Source organism: Rissa tridactyla, chromosome 22 (genome assembly GCF_028500815.1).
Source record: "Rissa tridactyla isolate bRisTri1 chromosome 22, bRisTri1.patW.cur.20221130, whole genome shotgun sequence".
In the NCBI taxonomy this organism is placed as follows: Eukaryota; Metazoa; Chordata; class Aves; order Charadriiformes; family Laridae; genus Rissa; species Rissa tridactyla.
In genome coordinates this window covers 5,862,110-5,880,998 of record NC_071487.1, presented here as the reverse complement: position 1 = coordinate 5,880,998, position 18,889 = coordinate 5,862,110, and the positions used below count along the sequence as shown (strand labels likewise).

The 18,889-nt window shown below is 66.0% G+C and overlaps 1 protein-coding gene across 1 annotated transcript in view; it reads right to left on the bottom strand.

The window, feature by feature from the left end:
• Positions 1–12,356, bottom strand: part of UNC13A (unc-13 homolog A) — a 37,120-nt gene extending 24,764 nt beyond the window's left edge. Inside the window, exons 1-11 of the mRNA XM_054181894.1 lie at positions 12,314–12,356; positions 6,220–6,249; positions 5,691–5,790; positions 5,323–5,440; positions 4,977–5,100; positions 4,745–4,818; positions 4,597–4,651; positions 3,776–3,811; positions 2,991–3,198; positions 2,329–2,454; positions 284–889 (exon numbers count right to left, since the gene is read on the bottom strand). Of these exons, the coding sequence (XP_054037869.1) occupies positions 284–889; positions 2,329–2,454; positions 2,991–3,198; positions 3,776–3,811; positions 4,597–4,651; positions 4,745–4,818; positions 4,977–5,100; positions 5,323–5,440; positions 5,691–5,790; positions 6,220–6,249; positions 12,314–12,335 (1,499 nt within the window). The 5' untranslated portion in view covers positions 12,336–12,356. The remainder of the gene's footprint in view (positions 1–283; positions 890–2,328; positions 2,455–2,990; positions 3,199–3,775; positions 3,812–4,596; positions 4,652–4,744; positions 4,819–4,976; positions 5,101–5,322; positions 5,441–5,690; positions 5,791–6,219; positions 6,250–12,313) is intronic.
• Between the last annotated feature and the right edge of the window lie 6,533 nt (positions 12,357–18,889).

Genomic DNA, 18,889 nt, shown 5'->3' with positions numbered 1-18,889 from the left:
GGTAGCCCTGGCAGGATCTCAAACGCCTCGAGCTCTGCCCCTGCTCAGCGTGGGGCTGGTGGCCGGGCCAGAGCAGCGTGCCCGAGGGGGCTGACCCTCGCCAGGGTGGCACGAGGCGGCCTTCCCCCACCTTGACGCCTCAGGCACCTGGAAAAGCCCCAGCCACCGCAGAAGGTCCTTGGCGCTGCCCCTTGGCACCAGCGCTAGCCCCGGGCCACCTCCAGAGCACCCCCGGTGTCACCAGGCTCAGTGCCATCCCAAGGACGCTACAGGTCCCTCCTACCTCTCAGCCGGTTTCGGGGGCTCGGGCTCAGGGGCCGCCTCTTGCAGGGGAGCTTCATCCGCTCCCCGCTGGGGCTGGGGGGCCTCTGGGGTTTCCTGGGGGGCAGAGGTATCCTTCTCCTCCTTCATCTCCTCCTTCCTCTCCTGCTGCTGCGGCTTCAGCTGTGGGACCAGCTGGGGTTGCTGCTGCTGCTGCTGCTGCTGCGGGACCTGTTGCTGCTGCTGCTGCTGCTGCCCGGGGGCTTTCTGCGGCGGGGGGTAGGCATCGTGCTCGGGGGGTTCATAGGTGCCCTGCTCCCGCAGGTCCTCCTCCTCCTCCTCCTCCTTGGGGTAGCCTTCCTCGTTCTCGCTGTAGTCTTCATTGAACTCTTCCTCCTCCTCTTCCTCCTCCTCCTCCAGATAGAGGTCGTCGTCGTCCTCCTCCTCCTCCTCCCAGCGAGGCGAGTCCTTGCGGTAGCTGACGGAGCTGTGGCAGGAGTGGTAGGAGTCGCCGTCCCGTTCGTCCAGCTCCGAGTCCCGCAGGCTCTCGTTCTCGAAGTCCTCGCTCAGCTGGGAGCTGCCCTGGCTCAGCTCGGCCGACGAGGCGTAGCGGCTGCTCCCCGTGGGGCTGCGGGGCCGAGGGGAGACAAGGACAGGGTTCCCGTGGGTCCACGCCGCGGCCTGGCCTGCCCCGTGTCACCCCAGCCAGAGCCCGGGGTCCCCCAGGATGCAGCCCTAGGTGAGTGCCGGGCTCCACGTCGTGGGAGCCGAAGGCACGGACCCGGGAGACTGCGTGGGCTGGGAATAGCACTCTCAGGGGTCTGACCTTCCTGCGTGTGCCTGGGCCGAGCGTGGGGACACAGGACGGCGCCTGTCCCCTCAGCTCACCCCTGCCAGGGGTGGCAGCCCCCCCCCAGCCAGACCCTGCTGCTGCCGGACACCCCGTCCTGCCCCCGGCCCGCAGATCCGGCGCCCAACCTCTGCCCTGACATCCCAGCGCTCCCTCGAGATCTTCCGGGCACCCCCTCTCCAAGGACGACCCCTCAACCCCATCGCTCCCCTTCACCACAGCATCCCTACCCGGGGGTCCCCTCGTCACTCCTCCTGCCAGGCCAGACCCCACCGCCCCGTCTGCCCCGCTGGCCCCCGGCCCTTCCAGCACCCCCTTCCCGCAGCCGCCTGCCCCTGGGGGAAGCGGCGGCACAGAGCGGGGGTCCCTGCGTCCCAGGAGGCTGCCGGGGACGGGGGGCAGCCGCAGGGCTCCGTGGGGAGAGGGTCACATAAGCAAACATGCAGACAGGACAGGGACATGCCTAGGAAGAGGCCGACACCACGTCTCCAGCACCGGCAGCCGGGGCTCAGGGGTGGGCAAGGGGGAAGGGGACGAGGGGACGGGATGGGCAGAGCCCTGGGCCCAGAGCGGCCGGGCCAGGCGGCGGGAGGACAGGGGAGACCGCAGGGAGGAGGGTGCTGGGGACACCCAGGCTGGTCCCGGCAGGGAGGAGTACTGGCATCATCCAGGTGCCTTGGGAAGGGGGTCTTGGGGCACAGGGGTGCAGGAGACACGGCTCATGCCTGGACACCCCTCACCTCCCCGGCCTGATCCTGGCCAGAGCTGGGAGAGGGGCCCCCGGCACATCGCGAGGGTCCCAAATCAAATCACTGCGTGAGGCTTTGGCCCGGCCAGGTGCTCCATGGGAGGTGACCAGAAACAGAGGGTGGCATTTGAGTCCCCCAGGCCCCAGCTCCCATGCCTGCTGGCCTGACGGGGGAACAGGCAGCAGCGCTGCCAACCGGTCGCTGTGCCGGCGAGCGGGACCGGGGTGCTGGGGCATCGCCCCCCATGAGCCGGGGCGGCAGCAGCAAGAAGGGGAAGCCACGGGGTCAAGAGACGCCTGGAGCATCCCAACGCTGCTCCTCTGCAAGGCGGTCCGGGGCGGGGAGAGGGGGACCCCGCGGCGGCACGGGGCCGCCTTTGCCGGGACTGGTGTTGGCCTCACCACGGCTGCAAGGACCGACCACAGCACTCTGCGACGGCACACGGCACACAACGCGGTAGCGACCCACCTATCCGATAGGTCTAGGGACCGCCTGCTCTCAAGGGAAGGCTGGCGGCTGGTCCGCCTGCTCGACTCGGAAGCGGACTCAGCGTCGCTGCGTCCGTTTGCGGCAGAGTCTACGCTACCATAGCGTCTGCCGGGGAGGAGAGGAAGATGATCAGCGAGGTCCCAGGTGCCGCGCCACCGCCATCCACCGCGCCCCGGCATCCCCTGCCGCCGTGGGGACGTCGGTCAGGAGGCTCCATCCTGGGGGATGGGGCTGGCACCTTGGGCTGGATGCTGGCGAGGAACCGAACTGCGCTGCGACCGCGGGGACAAAGTGCCGGGCAGGTGTCCCTGCCTGCGGCTCTGCCTACGGCCACCTCTCTGTCCCAAACCAGGTCACACACTCGGCTCCCAGCAAGGACAGCCGGGGCTTGCAGGGTCCCGAAGCCCAGCGAGGACAGAGGGCAGTGACCCAAAAGAGCTTGAAAACTTTCCAGTGAGAAGGAAAGGCTTGGGGCTGACACCATCCCCCTCTTCCTCGCCTCAGCATCCTTCCCTCCATCACCCACCGCCCTGGGGGTGCCATCCCTGGCGTCACCCTGGGGCCCCGCTGGCCTCTGCCACCTGTGGGGGAGGATTGAGAGAGCAGGTCCCCGGGGGGGGAGCTGGCTGCGCCGACGCTACCTGATGGGACGCTGGTCTGAGTAGTCCTCGTAGCTCTGCATGGAGTCGGTGTAGGAGTCGCGGGAGCTCTGCTGCTGGTGCCTCATGGGGTACTGGTGGACGGAGGCGTTGGGCTGGGAGGTGGTGTAGTACGGCGGCGGGATGCTGTTGCTGGTCTCACTGCGATAATCGCTGTCCCGGTCATCCACCGTGCTGTCGGGGTCATCGTCTGCAAGGGGACGCAGGGAGTGGGAAAGGGGATGGCCCCGCGGCTCTCACGGCCAGGGATGCCCCAAATCCGTCCCGCACCCAGCACAGCCCCCGCTACCCGCCACCACCGTGTCCCCAGCGCTGTAGGACCACGCTGGGGAGACGGACCCAGGAAGGGGTGAGGGACAAACTGCACATGTTCCCTCTGCAGAGAGGGGTTTTGGGGGACGAGGGGAGGGCGGAGGGGGAAAATGGGATATACAGAAGGGGGGAAGAGGACAACAGGGTGCGGGGACCTTCCCTCTGCCCCACCGATGTCCAGCCACTGAGGCAAAGCCCGAGCGGTTCACTGTCACCAGGGCACCCTGAGGGCACAGAGCCTCACGGTGCCGTGTCCCCGCCAGCCTGTGGGGACAGCCCTGCCCCGGCCAGGGCACTCGGGGCCTCCGTCCTCACCCAGCACAGAACCACAGCGCGAGGCCGCAGGCTGGACCTGAGCTCCGGGTCCCTGAGCCCTGGGCCAGGCTATGGCATGGCAAAGGGGGGTGTCCTGGGGACCGCCAGGCTGGGAGGAGAGGAGGGGACAGGGTACTTACTCTGCTGTTCTCCCCAGCCAAAATAATTCCAGTTGCCTACAAAAAAAAATAAAATAAAAAGGCGCAGAGACAATAAGGATGGAGGCAGCTCCAGGGCAGCAGCAGGAGCTGCCTGGGAGGAACCAGCATCTCCCAGGCATGGTGGCACCAAGCGGGGCTGGGGACAGCACCCAGGATGGGGCACATTGTCACCGAGCCGTGCTGGGGATAGAGACTGAGACGGGACGGGGATGGGGCCCGGGGATGGGCACGGTGGCACTGAAGTGCGCTGGGGACAGTGCCTGGGCCTGGGCCTGGTGACACCAACCCGGGCTGGGGACAGCGCTATGGCTAGGCACGGTGGCACTGAACCGCACAGGGGACAGTGCCAGGCTGTGCATGGCCCCAGCGTGATTACAGAAGGGGAAACTGAGGCACGGGTTGGGGCAAACCGAGCTGCCACCCCAAATCCCCCAGACCCCTCTGCCAGTGTCCCCCCCTCGCCAGCCTTGCTGTCCCTTGCCCAGGCTCGCTGGGGACTCTCCTTACCAGCCCTGTTGCCATGCCCCCCCTCTGTCAGCCCCACGGGAGGGCTCATGCGCTATGGGGCAGGGAGACAGCAAAGAAATACCGTCAGACATGGGAGGGAGGATGGGAACGGGGACGGGGAGAGGGTGTGGGGTGAGGTGGAGCCCCACTTGGGTTGGGGTCCAGCACCCCAAGGCAGGCACGGACCCCCCTTCCTGCACATCCCCAGTGCAGGGAGCAGGGGGGGGACGGGGCAGTGGCGGGGTGGGGGTGGGGGGTGTCCCGCGACGGGACAGGGACAGGGATGCACTTACAGCACTGGGAGCTGTGGACAGGCAGAGGCTTTTCCTGCTCCTCCTGGAAGGCGTACTGGGGAGAGAGGGGACGGTGAGGGCTCCCCGCTCCCAGCCCCACTGCGCCCTGCCCGGCCCTCGCCCCGAGCCTGGCTCTGCGCCCGCTTACATCGTCCTGGTCCCGCATGGCATTGAGCTGCTCCAGCTTCTTGGCCCAATACCTGGCCTCCTCCTCGGGGATATCTGCAAGGGGAAAGACCCCGATGGGTTCCCAGACTGCCCCCCCCCACAACAGCCCCCCAGCTTTTGGGGCTACAGGATCAGATGTCCGGCCCCAGCCCCGAGCATCCCTGGGGCTGGGAGCAAGGAAGGGTCCTGGGGTGCCTGGGGACGGTACCCACCCAGCGGCAGCTCGAAGCGGGTGTCGAGGAGGATACGGTGGAAAGTGGGGTCCTTGGTGCCCGAAATCTCGTTGTCGGTCATGATGACCTGGGAGTCGAGCGTGAGCCATTCCCCAGGGCCCTCCTGTGGGGTGGAAATGGGGGTGAGGAGAGCTGCCAGCGACCCCCCCCCCCTTCCCCCACAGCCCCACGCACGCGGGGTCCAGCCCCAAGCAGGGATGAAGAAGGACAGCGAAGGATGGCCGTCCCCCCCCCCGCAACCAGCGAAGGGCAGCCGAAGGGGTGGCAACATGTCCCTTAGGGTCCAGCGGGGGGGTGGGGGGGGTGGATGTGCCTGGCTCCCTACCTCATTGGACTGCCGGATGGTCCGGAGGGGGATCCACACTGTCCCCACCATGGTGTCCCAGATGAGCCCCTTGTTCCACACCTCCACCGTCAGGCCCAGGTCGAGCCGGTTGATCTCGCTGGGGAAGGGGAGAGGCGTCAGGTCACCCACCCTTCCTCCCCAGCAGCCCCCCCGGGGCCACCCCAAACTCCGCCTGCCCCCTCGGCCCCGGGACTCGGGTGAGCCCCCCCCCCCCCCCCCCCCGCCCAGGGCTGGGGTGAGGGGGAGCAGCGGCAGTGGGGGACCTCCCCCTGATGGGAGGGTGACGGGGAGCAGTGGGTCTGGCGAGGGGGGGGGGGACAGCCCCAGGGTGGACCCCGGACACTCACAACATGAAGTCCTGCTCCCAGGAGGGCAGGTTGCCCCGCACCGCGATGGTTGTGCTCTTGACATTTTGCACCTTCAGTGTCACGTAGGTGTTAAACTTCTCTGTGGGAGCAAGCGGAGGGTGAAGTGGCCCCCAGTGCCCCCCCCCCGCCCCTCCCAACCCCAGGCATGCCCCCACCCACCGCTGCCAACCTCCCGTGGGGTCCGTCCCCCCACCCAGTGCCCTCAGCACCCCAACCCCAGCCGGCCGGGCAGGATGGACCCTACAACTGCCAGGGGTGGTTTGGCTGTGAGCTCCCCCCCCCCCAACCCTGTCCAGGGCACCCCCATCCCTGTGTGTGCCCCCCCCACACACACACACTTCCCAAATGTTGCCCCCAAAGCTGAGGCTGAGCCGGGGGGGGGGGGGTCCCCTTGCCACCCCCCCAGCCCCTCCTCTGACCCTGCCACATCCAACCAGCCCAAGACCCCCTTGCCCCGGCCCCCCCCCCCCCCCCCCCCAGGGTGGGCAGGCAGGTGGGGGCCACTTACCTTGGGGCCCGTCGAATTTGGCCTTTTTAACTGTGGGGACAGAGAGGGAGGAAAGAGGGAAGAGATTCAGTCTGAGAGCCCCGGGGGGGGGTGCTGGGGACCCCCAGCAGGGTGCCAAGGGGATGGGGGGACCCCAGGCCTGGCCCCACCCCCCACCCCCCCCCCAGTCCCCAGCTGCAAGGTGGGGGAAGCAGCAGGATCCCTCCTGCTGGTGTAAATCAGGAGTCCCCAGTGCCAGGCACGAGGGAGGGGGGAACAGGCATGAGCTGGAGGTGGGCATTGGAGGGGACAAAGTCCCCCCCCCCCCAAAAAAAAACCTGCCACAACTTGAAACATCTCCTTGCAGCCCCGAATGACCAGCCTTCACCTGTTGAGGGGGTGTTTAACCCCCCTCACCCCCCCCCCCAGCTTCTGAATCCGGATCCATTTGGGGAAAGAGATGACGTTACCATACACACCCCGGGGGGGGAGAGGGGGGGGTTTGGGGAACCTCCCCCCGCTCCGGTGCCCGCCGTGGGGCAGAGCCCAGGGTTAAGGCTCTTGGCATCTCCCAAACGTCTGACCCGGATTTGGTGCAGGAAACCCGGGGTGGGCTGTAACCCACCCCCCCCCACACACACACACACCCCCCCCCGCATCCCACAGCAGCCCTGGGGGGTGGTGGAGATCCTGCCCCCCAACTCCACTGCAGCGGGGAGCCCTGGAATGCCTGTCCCCACACCGCAGCCCTGTCCCCCTCCCGGGGGCACCCAGGGGCCGGTTCCCACCCTGCCCAGTGGGGACCCCTCCCAACTGAACGACTTGGGTGGGGGGGGAAGGGGGGTGCATCTGGGTCAGATCCTGCCCAGCACCACGGGAACAAACGCCCCCCCCCAATTCCAGCTGGTCCCCCCCGCCCCCCGAGTTTTACACCAGTGCTGGGGGGGGTTGGTACCCAGCTTTTGCCCTCAATGGGGGGGGGCAAAACAGGAAGCTGGGCAGAGCCGGGTACCCACGCTGGCGATGCCAGGGGGGGCGAGGGGGGCGAGGGGCGTCCTCGAGGCTCACAGGAGGGGAGCGGGCGGGGAGGGAATGACACAGCACCCGGAGAACGGTTAAATGACGCGGGCGCCAGCGGGTGGAGGACCAACGTGACCGAGGAGGGATGAAAATAGCCCTGGCGATATCAAAGGTAATTTGATTTCAGAGACGTGCCGCTCGCCAGCCGCTTATCGCCCGCCGCCAGCGCCGGAGGGGGCCGCGGGGGCTGCCGCCGCCTCCACGTGCCCAGCGGGATTCGGAGGAGGCAACAGGCCACGAACAGTCCCCGCTTGGCCCTGGGGTGCCTCTGGGGAAACTGAGGCGGGGGGAGGGGGGGAATCGTTGGCTCAGCCTCAGCAACACCCCTCAGAATAACTGGGGATCCTCCGGCTCGGCCGCCCTCTGCCACCGAGAGGGTCACGCGTGTGGCGGCTCTTTGCAGTGACTTTGCTTGAAGGAAGGTCGCCGGCCACGTCACCGGCGGCCGTGTTTCCGGGGAATCACAGGACTCCGGGAGCTGCTTCATTCAGCGATGGCGGGGGTGGGGGGGGTTCGTGCCTGGGGGTTGGTTCGAGGCCAGGCCTGAAGCTCCGGGATCCCAAAGATCCCCCGGCGTCACCGGGTTGGGACGTCAGGGGGACTGGTGGGGATGGCTGGCATCACTGTGTGTAGTAATATTTCGCTATATCTATTTTTATATATATTATATTCTATGTAATGTATTATTTTATACATTACATAGAATAAATTCCTATTATTATATTATAATACAGTCTTTGGTACCGGGACCTGTCCGTGGCGTGTGCTCGGAGCTGCACAGGGATATATAAGCTATTACTTCATATATTATATATAATATATTGTTATTATTATTATTATATTATAATACAGTCTTTGGTACGGGGACTGGTCCGTGGTGTGTGCTCGGAGCTGCACAGGGACCCCCAGCGTGGGCGCCCACCCTGACCCCGGACCCCGACGCACCCGTCGGGACCAACCGCTCTCTGCCAGCCGCTGCCTCCGAAACGGGAGAGCAGAGGAAGGAAAAGTTCCAAAAATACCCGAGCTGACAGGAACAAACAATTACCCAGGGAACACGTGGCTCTCCTGGCTGTCATCTACTGCCGAGGAGAAGTCCTGCTGCCACCATCTGCGGCTGAGGGCCCCGAGCAGGCTGTGCCACCCTCCCGCCCGCCAACGGGTCCCCAAAGCTGGCGCAGGGGTGGTGGGGCCCAGGGTGCCACCCTGGGGCTAAATTCAACCTGAGCCCCCAGACTGGGGACAGTGGGACCCCCATGGGAGCTGAGTATGCCCCCCAACAGGCTGGAAGCCCCAAGGTGGTGCTGGGGTAACCAGCCTCTGCTCGGGGGGGGGGGGGGGTGTTGGCCAGTTGGGGGAAACTGAGGCAGGAGGCGGCTGGCGGGGATCGGACTGACAGCGGCCTAAAAACCAGGCTGGGCTGTAGGCATCCTGCAACAGGTCTGTCTGTCTGTCCACCCCTCTGTCCCTCCAGCCAACCCTCTGTCAGTCCACCCCTCTGTCTGTCCACCCACCCACCCCTCTGTCCGTCCATCCATTGACCTTCCTGTCCATCCACCCATCCCGCCGTCCAGCCATCTCTCCATCCGTCCATCCTTTGACCAACCACCCAGTCACTTGCCTCTCCATCCACCCCCTCCCTCCCTCCATCCATCCATCCACCCACCCACTCATCCATCCATCCGTCCATTCATCCTCTCCCTCTGTCCATCCACCCCTCCATCCATCCATCCATCCACCCATCCATCCATCCTCTCCCTCTGTCTGTCCACCCCTCCATCCATCCATCCATCCATCCATCCATCCATCCATCCACCCACCCCCTCCCTCTGTTCATCCACCCCTCTGCCCATCCATGCACCTACTCATCTGTCCGGCCGGCCGGCCGTCCGTCCGTCCGTCCGTCCATCCATCCATCCATCCATCCATCCATCCATCCATCCTCTCCTTCTGTCCATCCACCCCTCCATCCATCCATCCACCCCTCCATCCATCCATCCATCCGTCCGTCCATCCATCCATCCGTCCGTCCATCCTCTCCCTCTGTCCATCACCCCTCCCTCCCTCCATCCATCCATCCATCCATCCATCCATCCCTCCCTCCCTCCCTCCCTCCCTCCAACCACCCTCTCCCTCTGTTCATCCACCCCTCTGCCCATCCATGCACCTACTCATCTGTCCGTCCGTCTGTCCGTCTGTCTATCCTTCCGTCCGTCCGTCCGTCCGTCCATCCATCCATCCATCCACCCTCTCCCTCTGTCCGTCCACCCCTCCATCCATCCATCCTCTCCCTCTGTTCATCCACCCCTCTGCCCACCCACGCACCTACTCATCTGTCCGTCTATCCGTCTATCCATCCGTCCATCCGTCTGTCTGTCCGTCCGTCCACCCTCTCCCTCTATCCATCCACCCCTCCATCCACCCCTCCATCCACCCCTCCATCCATCCATCCATCCATCCTTCCATCCATCCTCTCCCTCTGTTCATCCACCCCTCTGCCCATCCACGCACCTACTCATCCATCCATCCATCCGTCCGTCCATCCATCCGTCCGTCCGTCCATCCGTCCATCCGTCCATCCATCTGTCCACCCTCTCCCTCTGTCCATCCACCCCTCTGTCCGTCCACTCACCCACCCACCCACCCTTCTGTCTACCTGCTCCCGTCTCCCCGCCCCTCCCTCCATCTGTCCAGCCGTCTCTCCATCTGTCCCTCCGGATGCCCATCCGCCCGCCCGTCCATCTGTCCGTCTGCCTGGCACCACTTCAAACCCCCCCCAGCTCCACGCTCCCCTGTCCCCACTCACCCCACACCTCCCAGGGCCGCTCCAGTGCCCCTCACCCAGGTGCGTGTCCCGTCCCCCGCCCCCGGGCACGAAGCCCTTGGGGGCTGCGGGTGGCCCCGGCCCCTCTGGGGGAGGCTCTGGGGTGGCACCTCCACCCCCGCGACCCCAAAAATAGGGTGCCAAAAATAGCTGCCCCCAGCGAGCAGTGACGGGGCGGTGGGGGGAACCCGGGAGCTGTTTCTCACCGTCCGCCCCCGGCTTCACTGAGGGTGTCACCGCACGTGACAGTCCCCGAAACGGGAGTAAAAGCGCAGGCCTCCCCCTGGCACGGGGTGGGGGGGGGACCCCAAATGTGGGGCCAGCTGCTGGGGGACACTGCCACCGGAGAGAGGGCTGTGACAGCACCTCAGGGACGAGGACGGAGCGGGGGGGGCGGGAGGGGTCACGGCAGCGGGGGAGCCCCCATTTTCCTCCTGATTTCCCCCAGGTGGGGGAATCCCAGACGCCCTGTGCCCCCACCTTGTCCCCAGCCGCCACTCTGCCACCCCGTCCCGCCACCCCCGGCACCCACAGGTGCCACCCCCTCCCCACCCGGGTGCCGCAGGGCCTGGGGAGGGGGGGAAAGAGCCCCCCCCCCCACCCCGACTGAGTAACCGCCAGTGAGGTCGAGCCCCACACTGCAGGATTCATCTGCGCACTGAGCTGGGCAGGTCTCAGCACGCTGGGGGGTGGGGATCCCCTCCTTGGGTGCTCCCCCCAATTTCTTCCAGTATGGGGGGACCAGCACCCCTAACCGGGCCCCCACCAGCACCAAACCACCACGTTGACCCCCCACCCCCCACCCCCAGCATCACCATCCCTGAGGTGGGGCAATGCCTGCAGGGGCATAGGGGCCGGGCGGTGGCAGGGGGAGGGAATTGGGGCTGGGGGTGTAATTTCGGGGGGTATTTGGGGATTTGCAGGGGGGTGGAGAAAGAGAGGGGGATTTGGGGGTGTATGGGGGTTTGGGGGGGGGAATGTGGAGGGGCTTGGGGATAGATGATGCTTGGGGGGGGTGCTTAGGGGGGGAATCGGGGGTGAGGGAGTAGATGGGGGCGCTGGGGGGAACATCTGGGGCGTGTTTGGGGGTGGGGGCTGTTTGGGGAATGCAAGGAGCTGTGTCTACGGGGGGGGCATGGGGTGTGGGGGGATTTGGGGAGCGATGGTTGGGATGGGGGTGTTGGGGAGGGTGGGCACGTTGAGGGGGGGTGGGGAAGATAGGGGGATTTGGGGGGGAATGTGGAGGGGCTTGAGGATAGATGATGCTGGGGGGGTGCTTGGGGGGGGATCGGGGGTACAGGAGTAGATGGGGGGCATTGGGGGGAACGTCTGGGGCAGGTTTGGGGGGGTGTGTGTGTTTGGGAATTCAGGGGGCTGTGCCCGGCGGGGGGGGAGGGGAATTGGGGTGCAGGGGGATTTGGGGAGCGATGGGGGTGGGGGTGTTTCGGGGGGGTCACGTGGGGGTCTGTGTTTGGGGGGGTGGAGAAAGATAGGAGGATTTGGGGCTATATGGGGTTTTTTTTCGGGGGGAATGTGGAGGGGCTTGGGGATAGATGATGCTTGGGGGGGGTGCTTGGGGGGGGGGAGGAATAGGGGGTACGGGAGTAGGTGGGGGCGTTGGGGGGAACGTCTGGGGCGTGTCTGGGGTGGGGGGTGTTTGGGAATTCAGGGGGCTGTGTCCGCGGATGGGGTTGGGGGGGTGGGAGCTTGGGGTGCGGGGGGATTTGGGGAGCTATGGCGGGGGGGTGTTTCGGGGCGGGGGGGCACGTGGGGGTCTGCGTTTGGGGGGGGGGTGGTGTGAGATACTGGGCGGGGGGGGAAGGCGGAGAGGGCTGGAGGTGAGAGGCTGGGGGGGGGGGGGGTGAGGGGGGAAGCCGGTTAGCTGGGGGGGGGGCGGGGGGGCGCGCCCACCCCCACCCTCGCTTCTTCACCCCCCCCAACCCCGACTCCCGCGGCCGGCGCCGCGCGCGCGCCCCCGCCGGTTCATTCATAAATCCACGCGCTGGGTGGTGGGGTTTTTTTTTTTTGTGAATGGAGCCGTTCTCACGACCCTCCCCCGCCAGCCCCGGGCCCTCCGCTGCCTGCCGGGGGGGGGGGGTGGGGGGGGCGAACGCCCCCCCACCCCCCCCCCCGGCAGGCAGCGGAGCGCCCGGGGCTGGCCCAACGCCCCCCCCCCTCCCCTTTTTTTATCCCCCACCCCACTCCCGGTACCTCCGACGCAGAGCAGCGACATGGTCCCGGTGGCGGCTCCGGTGCCGAGGGGCGCGGGAGGGGGGGGTCGGGGAAGGGGCGGGGGGGGGGGCGCTCGCCGCCGCCGCCGCCGCCGCCCCGGTTGACTAGCGGGCGGCCATCTTGCTTCAGCACCGGGGACAGCTCCTGACGTCAGCCCCGCCGCCCCCGCCTTAAAGGAGCCGCCCGCCCCCCCCGTCCCCCGCCCCCCCAAAAAACCGCACCCAGGGGTGGGGAGGGAGAGGCGGGTTTAGGGGAGCGGCGTAGGGGGGGGGGAAAGCCCGGTTCTGTGCAGCCCCCGGGGGGTTATCCTGAACGTATGGACTCCGAGGGGGTCCTGCTGTACGGCCTCCGGGGGGGGGGCGGGGGGGGCAAGGCCGCATTGCCCGGGAGAAGGGCGGGGGGGCGGTGCTGCCCCTCAATGTGGGGGGTGTCCTACCTCCATCGCTTCGGGGGGGGGACGGATCTGCCCACATTGCGCTGGGGGGGGGGGGGGGGGGGGGTGTCTGGCTTGGGTAGGCCTGGGGGGGACTCTGTCCTGACAGCCCTGGGAGGGCCTGGACACCCCCTGAAGGGGGGGATGATTTCGGGGGGCAGCGTTTGCTCCATCCCAGGAGGGGCTCACAGCCCCTGGGGGGCAGGAGGCAGCAGTGTACCGTGCTGTGCCCCCTTCAGAGATGGGTCTGAGCGCGTGGGGATAAACTGTCATCGTCCCTCCCCAAAAGGGTCCCCTCTCTCCTCTCCACCCCCAAAATGTCCCATCCCAAACCGATGCTCAGATCCGGGCACAGTGATCCAGGGGCTGGAGAAGCTGCCACGGTCCCAGGGAGGGACCAGCACCCCGACTCCAGACGCTGACGCTCCCAGGAGGGGTCCCGCCCAGCGGGGGATTAAAGAAAACCCCCAACCCCACCAGCTGGGGACGTGGTTTCGTCCTGAGCCTGTCCCCATCCGCTTCCCTTTGCGCTGTGGAGCCAGGTGAGGGACTCACTCTTCCATCCTCCTACTCCCAGTGCCTCTGTAGCGTAAGCAAGGGTGGCACAGCGCCACTTCCAGGGATCGTCCCCTCTTCCAGCAAAAGATGGGGGTCAGGGACACCAGGGGACAAAAAGATACCAAGGGAAACTGAGGCACGGGACACCGAGGGAATGTGTGCAGGGCCCTGCGGGACCTGAGTGGCCCAGCCTGATCTCGTATGTGGCACCTGATCGCTAATGCATGGTGGCAGCAGGGGAGCAGGGCCTGAACCCCCCCCTTCCCCCGCACGAAGTGGTCGTGGGCCTGGAGCAGGTCGGCGGAGGACTGGGGTCACTGGTGGCAGCAGCAGGAGGCAGGAAGGAGGGTCACCCGTGTGTGCCAGCACACGCGTGTGCATGGAGCCCAGCGCACACAGGTCTGCCCACGCACATCCACGTGTGCATGCTCACCCCTGCCCTCGGCCACGCACACGTACCCCACACGCATGCACGGGGACACGCCCCCACACACACCCCGAGGTGGCAGCGCAAGCAGGGCCACCCACGGCAGGCGGCGGGGAGCCCCACGGAGCCAGGCTGGGAGCAGCACGGCTGCCAGCTCCCTCCCCCCTGCCAGGGATGGGGGGTCCCAGGAGGTGATGTGGGGGGGCCGCAGAGGCAGGTAGAGCTCTGCCTGCCAGGGAAACTGAGGCACGGAGAGCTGGGCTTTGCGCCGAGGGATCCATAATGCAGCGGAGATTGGACCATCCCGGGCAACGCAGGATGCCGGGTGCAGCCCTGCCCCGGGACCCCCGGCCGGATCCGCTGGCTCAGCCCCATCCCCTTCCCCGTCACGTCCGCTCCCCCGGCGCTCTGCTTCCCGGCAGCCCTGCCCCAGGGACGGCAACGCCAGCCCTCGCCAGGATGGGTGCCAACGCCTGGCATGGCAGCCAGCACCAGACCTACATCCCTCTGCCCCCTCTGTGGGGGGCTCGCCCCCCTCCTGCCTCCCATTGGCACGTAAAAAGCACTTCTGAGCTCCCGTGAAGTCGGGGTGATGCCGGTGACGATGGACCAGCTCTGCTAATCCCGGCTGGATGCACGGTACCCCCCTCAGCCCTGGCAGCAGCCCATTCCCCACGGTGCCCGCCCCTGTGCCCCCCACCCTGGCAGGGCAGCAGTGCCCTCCGGGAGGTGCAGGGCTCCCCCCCAGACCCTGCCAGGGCCTTTCCCCCCAGCCAGGGACGTGCCCAGGCCCTTCCCAATTCCACCCAAGTCTCTCCAGCGCCCGGTGTATTTTTGGGTGCTGTCTTGTGGCATCTCCTCCCCGCCGCTGCCGGCACGGCAGCCTCAGGGCAGCGGAGCCCCGGCTTCGAGCAGGACGTGTCTCCTCCGCTCACAGTCAACGCGTCGCCCGCGTGCACCGCCACATGCATGCCACGCCACGGAAACACGCTGCCCCATGCCACCCTCCGGCACCCTTGTCCCAAAGCATCTCCCTCCCAGCCCTGGCACCCAATGGCCAGTTGCTCCCACGGCTCACCTTTGGGTTTATTTTCTGCCCCAAGCCCCCGTTTGGATGAAAACAAGCTTCATCGGAAGGGAAAATGTTCATGAAAAGCTCCTGAGTTCTTGCCCCAAAGAAGCCTGGCTTTTGATCAAAAATAAGGGTAAAAAAATTGTATTCAGAAAAAAAAAATAAATATCAGAAAGTAATCTCCAGGCCTCGAAAATAATTATTTCCAGGAGCTGAATTCCTGCAACCTGCCTCTCGTGCTCTTTCCCTCCCTACACAGCCATTGCCCTGTCCCCAAATCCTTCGGCACCGTGTCTGTGTCTGCCCAAACCCCCCCACACCGGCGCAGGCAGACCCCGGCCAGCAGGATGCTCCCATCCCCCAAAAGCTTCTTGTCTAAATGTCCCCAAATGTCATCGAATCCCCTGCTCGGCATAAAACCAGCTTCTCCTGTGACTCCTGGGCCTTCAAAGCCAAAAAAAACCCCCGAACTCCTGGATCCTCCCAGTAAAACCAGGGTCTCACCTGCCTCCCTCCGGCATCACCGATGGTCACGGGGTTCCAGGGATGCCCCGAGGAGCTGCTGCATCTCCTGGCTCTGCCTGGAGGAGCCGGGCTCTGCCGGGCAGGGTTGGAAGCAGCAGGCAGGAGGGTGGGCAGGGGACAAGTGGGATGGCAGGGCACCCAGCAGGGACTGGGGTTTGTCCCAGTGGGCAGCGCCAGGAAGGACCTGGCTGCAGCTGAGGTTTTTTTTCTCATAGAATCACAGACTGGTTTGGGTGGGAAGGGACCTTAAAGCCCATCCAGTCCCACCCCCTGCCCTGGGCAGGGACGCCTCCCACCAGCCCACGTTGCTCCAAGCCCCGGCCAACCTGGCCTTGAACTCCTCCAGGGATGGGGCAGCCACAGCTTCTCTGGGCAACCTGGGCCAGGGGCTCACCACCCTCACAGCAAACAATTTCTGCCTCACATCTCATCTCAATCTCCCCTCTTCCAGTTTCAAACCCTTCCCCCTCGTCCCGTGGCTCCCCTCCCTGCTCCAGAGCCCCTCCCCAGCTTTCCTGGAGCCCCTTTAGGGCCTGGAAGGGGCTGGAAGGTCTCCGCGGAGCCTTCTCTTCTCCAGGCTGAACCCCCCCAGCTCTCTCAGCCTGTCCTCCCCAGCAGAGGGGCTCCAGCCCTCGCAGCATCTCCGGGGCCTCCTCTGGCCCCGCTCCAACAGCTCCGTGTCCTTCTTGTGCAGAGAAGAACAAAGCCATAACAGTGGTTCAACAACACGCTGAAGCAGGCGATCAGCCCACGACCCCAAACCCCGAGTCACATCATAATTCCTGGGATGATGGGCACTAAATCCATCTAAATTGATGGTGACGTGGACAACTGACAGTCCCAACTCTCACTGGAGGTCAGGGTTTCCCCACGGCAGAGCCCAAAGTCCAGGAAAGCTCATCCCTAGGTGGGGAGTGGGGGACAGGCTCAGGGGGAAGGGGGCAGGCGTGACCCCAGCCAGGATCCTTGGGATCCCCGCAGCACACGTCGTGCCCGTGGGGCCCGAAGGACGTCCCCTCCCCCAGGAACCTCCAACATCCTCAGGGCTGGGTCACGCTGGGACCAAGACAGGGCAACAGGACCAGGGCTCCGCAGCTGGGACCTGAGATTGCTTTTTTCCCAGTGACCGGATCCTGCCACCACGCTGTGAACAGAGATCAGCCCCCACAGCTGGCACAGCCCCACTTGGAGACCTGTGGCTAGCGGTGGTCCCCCAGGGGTCAGTACTGAGTCCAGTCTTGTTCAACGTGTTCGTCAATGACGTGGATGAGGGAACGGTCAACCTCCATCCTCTACGTGGATGATGGAGTGTCCCCACAGCACGTTTTCTGGTGACACAAGGCTGGGAGGGGTGGCTGACAGCCGGGAAGGCTGTGCCACCATCGATGAGACCTGGGCAGGCTGGAGAGCTGGGCGGAGAGGAACCTCACGGAGCTCAACAAGGCAAGTGCAGGGTCCTGCACCTGGGGAGGAATAACCCCCGCACCAGGACAGGTTGGGGGTGACCCGCTGGAGAGCAGCTCTGTGGGAAGAAACCTGGGAGTCCTGGGGGACAACAGGGTGACCATGAGCCAGCGATGGGCCCTTGTGGCCAAGAAGGCCAATGGCATCCTGGGGGGCATCAAGAAAAGCGTGGGCAGCAGGTGGAGGGAGGTCATCCTCCCCCTCTGCTCTGCTCTGGGGAGGCCGCACCTGGGTCGCGGTGTCCAGTTCTGGGCTCCCCAGTTCCAGAAGGACAGGGAACTGCTGGAGAGGGGACAGCAAAGGGCTACCAAGATGCTGAGGGGCTGGAACACCTCTCTGATGAGGAAAGGCTGAGAGCCCTGGGGCTGTTCAGCTGGAGAAGAGCAGGCTGAGGGGGATCTCATCACTGCTCAGCAAGAGCTAAAGGGTGGGGGGCAAGACGACGGGGCCAGGCTCTTCTCAGTGGTGCCCGGGGACAGGATGAGGGGCAACGGGCACAAACTGGAACACGGGAAATTCCATCTGAACATGAGGAGGAACTTCTTTGCTGTGAGGGTGGCAGAGCCCTGGCACAGGCTGCCCAGAGAGGTGGGGGAGTCTCCGTCTCTGGAGACATTCCAACCCCGCCTGGACGCGTTCCTGTGCCACCTGCTCTGGGTGACCCTGCTGTGGCCGGGGGTTGGAGGAGATGATCTCCAGAGGTCCCTTTCGACCCCGGCCAGTCTGGGATTCTGAGCTGGTCCCCAGCCCCCCCGGTCCCTCGGATGAGACCCCCATGCAACCCCCTTCGGCTCAGATGTGAGAGCCAGAGGGGAGCAGCCCAACCCCGCCGAGCTGAGCACGTTGTGCTCAGTGCACGTGTGTTGGGAGGATGCAGCCAGGCGGCGCTGGCAGGGGTGGCGCGGGAGTCCCTCAGCTGCGTGGGGACGTGTCTGTGCGTCTGTCTGGTTTCCAGGGGCCGGGGCTTGTGGGCTGTAGGTGGTACCTGCAGCAGCCCCTTCCCGGGGAAGAAGCAGTCAAAGCACCCCCCGAAGCTGTGGAGACCCCGCGTGTCCCTTTGCCTTCCCACCCCCCGGGGTCCCTCCGTCCCCCCGCCGTGGGTGCCGTCCCCGGGCTGTGCCCGGCCGCTGGCACTGCCTCTGCCGTGCAGTGACCACCCACCAGCCCAACCGAGAGAGCAGCCGACCCGCCTCCCTCGGGGCAGCCGAGAGTCCTCTGGGACAGGGATGTATTCCTCGCCTCCATCCAGCTGCTTTTCCCTTTGGGTTTGGGGCTGCTCCGGAGAAAAAAAAAAAAGTCTGTGATGGCACCGGGAGCCCGGCATCACGCTGGGTACCTCCCGGAGTAGCCAGGGAGGGATGGAGGCACTGGGCTCGGTGGCAGCGCCGGCGACCGAGGGCTCGGTGAAGTGGCAGCTGTGCTACGACGTGAGGGCAAAGACCTGGTGGATGGTGAGTGGGGGTGGCCGGGTTGGGTTGGGGAGGCCGGGTCGGGGCTCGGCTGCTTGATTTTGGAAGGGGGAGGCCAATGGAGGGGCAAAAGCCGGACTTCGGGCTGAGGACGTGGGGGTTATGCCGCAGCGGGGGCTGGGACCGTTGGGGCACGATCTGCTCGTCGATGCTCGTTTGATGGGGTGGTTTCCCTGCATTAGCGGTTTGGTTTTCTATTTCTTCCAGCTGACCTTGGCCTTGCCCCAGGTCCCGGCCAGGCCTGGGGCCGTGCAGGGTCGTCCTCGTCCCCCGGCTCACCCCGAACCCTTTGTTCCCATCAGTGTTTTTTGGGATAAAATGCTGCTGCCGGCAGGGAACAGCATCTCCCCGCTTGGCCGTGAAGGTCTCTGCCGGCGTGTGACCCTCGCCCAACCTCTGCCAGCCCCTGTCCTTGGGACGGGCGCCCGCAAGAGGACCCGGGTGTCTGTCTGTCCATCCCGGCTCAAGGCTGGGGATCGCCTTAAGCGGGACTGAAGGCCGGTTTGGGCACAGCGCCAGGCTGTGTTTGGGAAGGAGAGGAAGCAAGAGGTTGAGCCCAGGGGCTGTGGGTCCCCGGGGAGCAGCCAGGGTTTCCACCCAGCGCTGG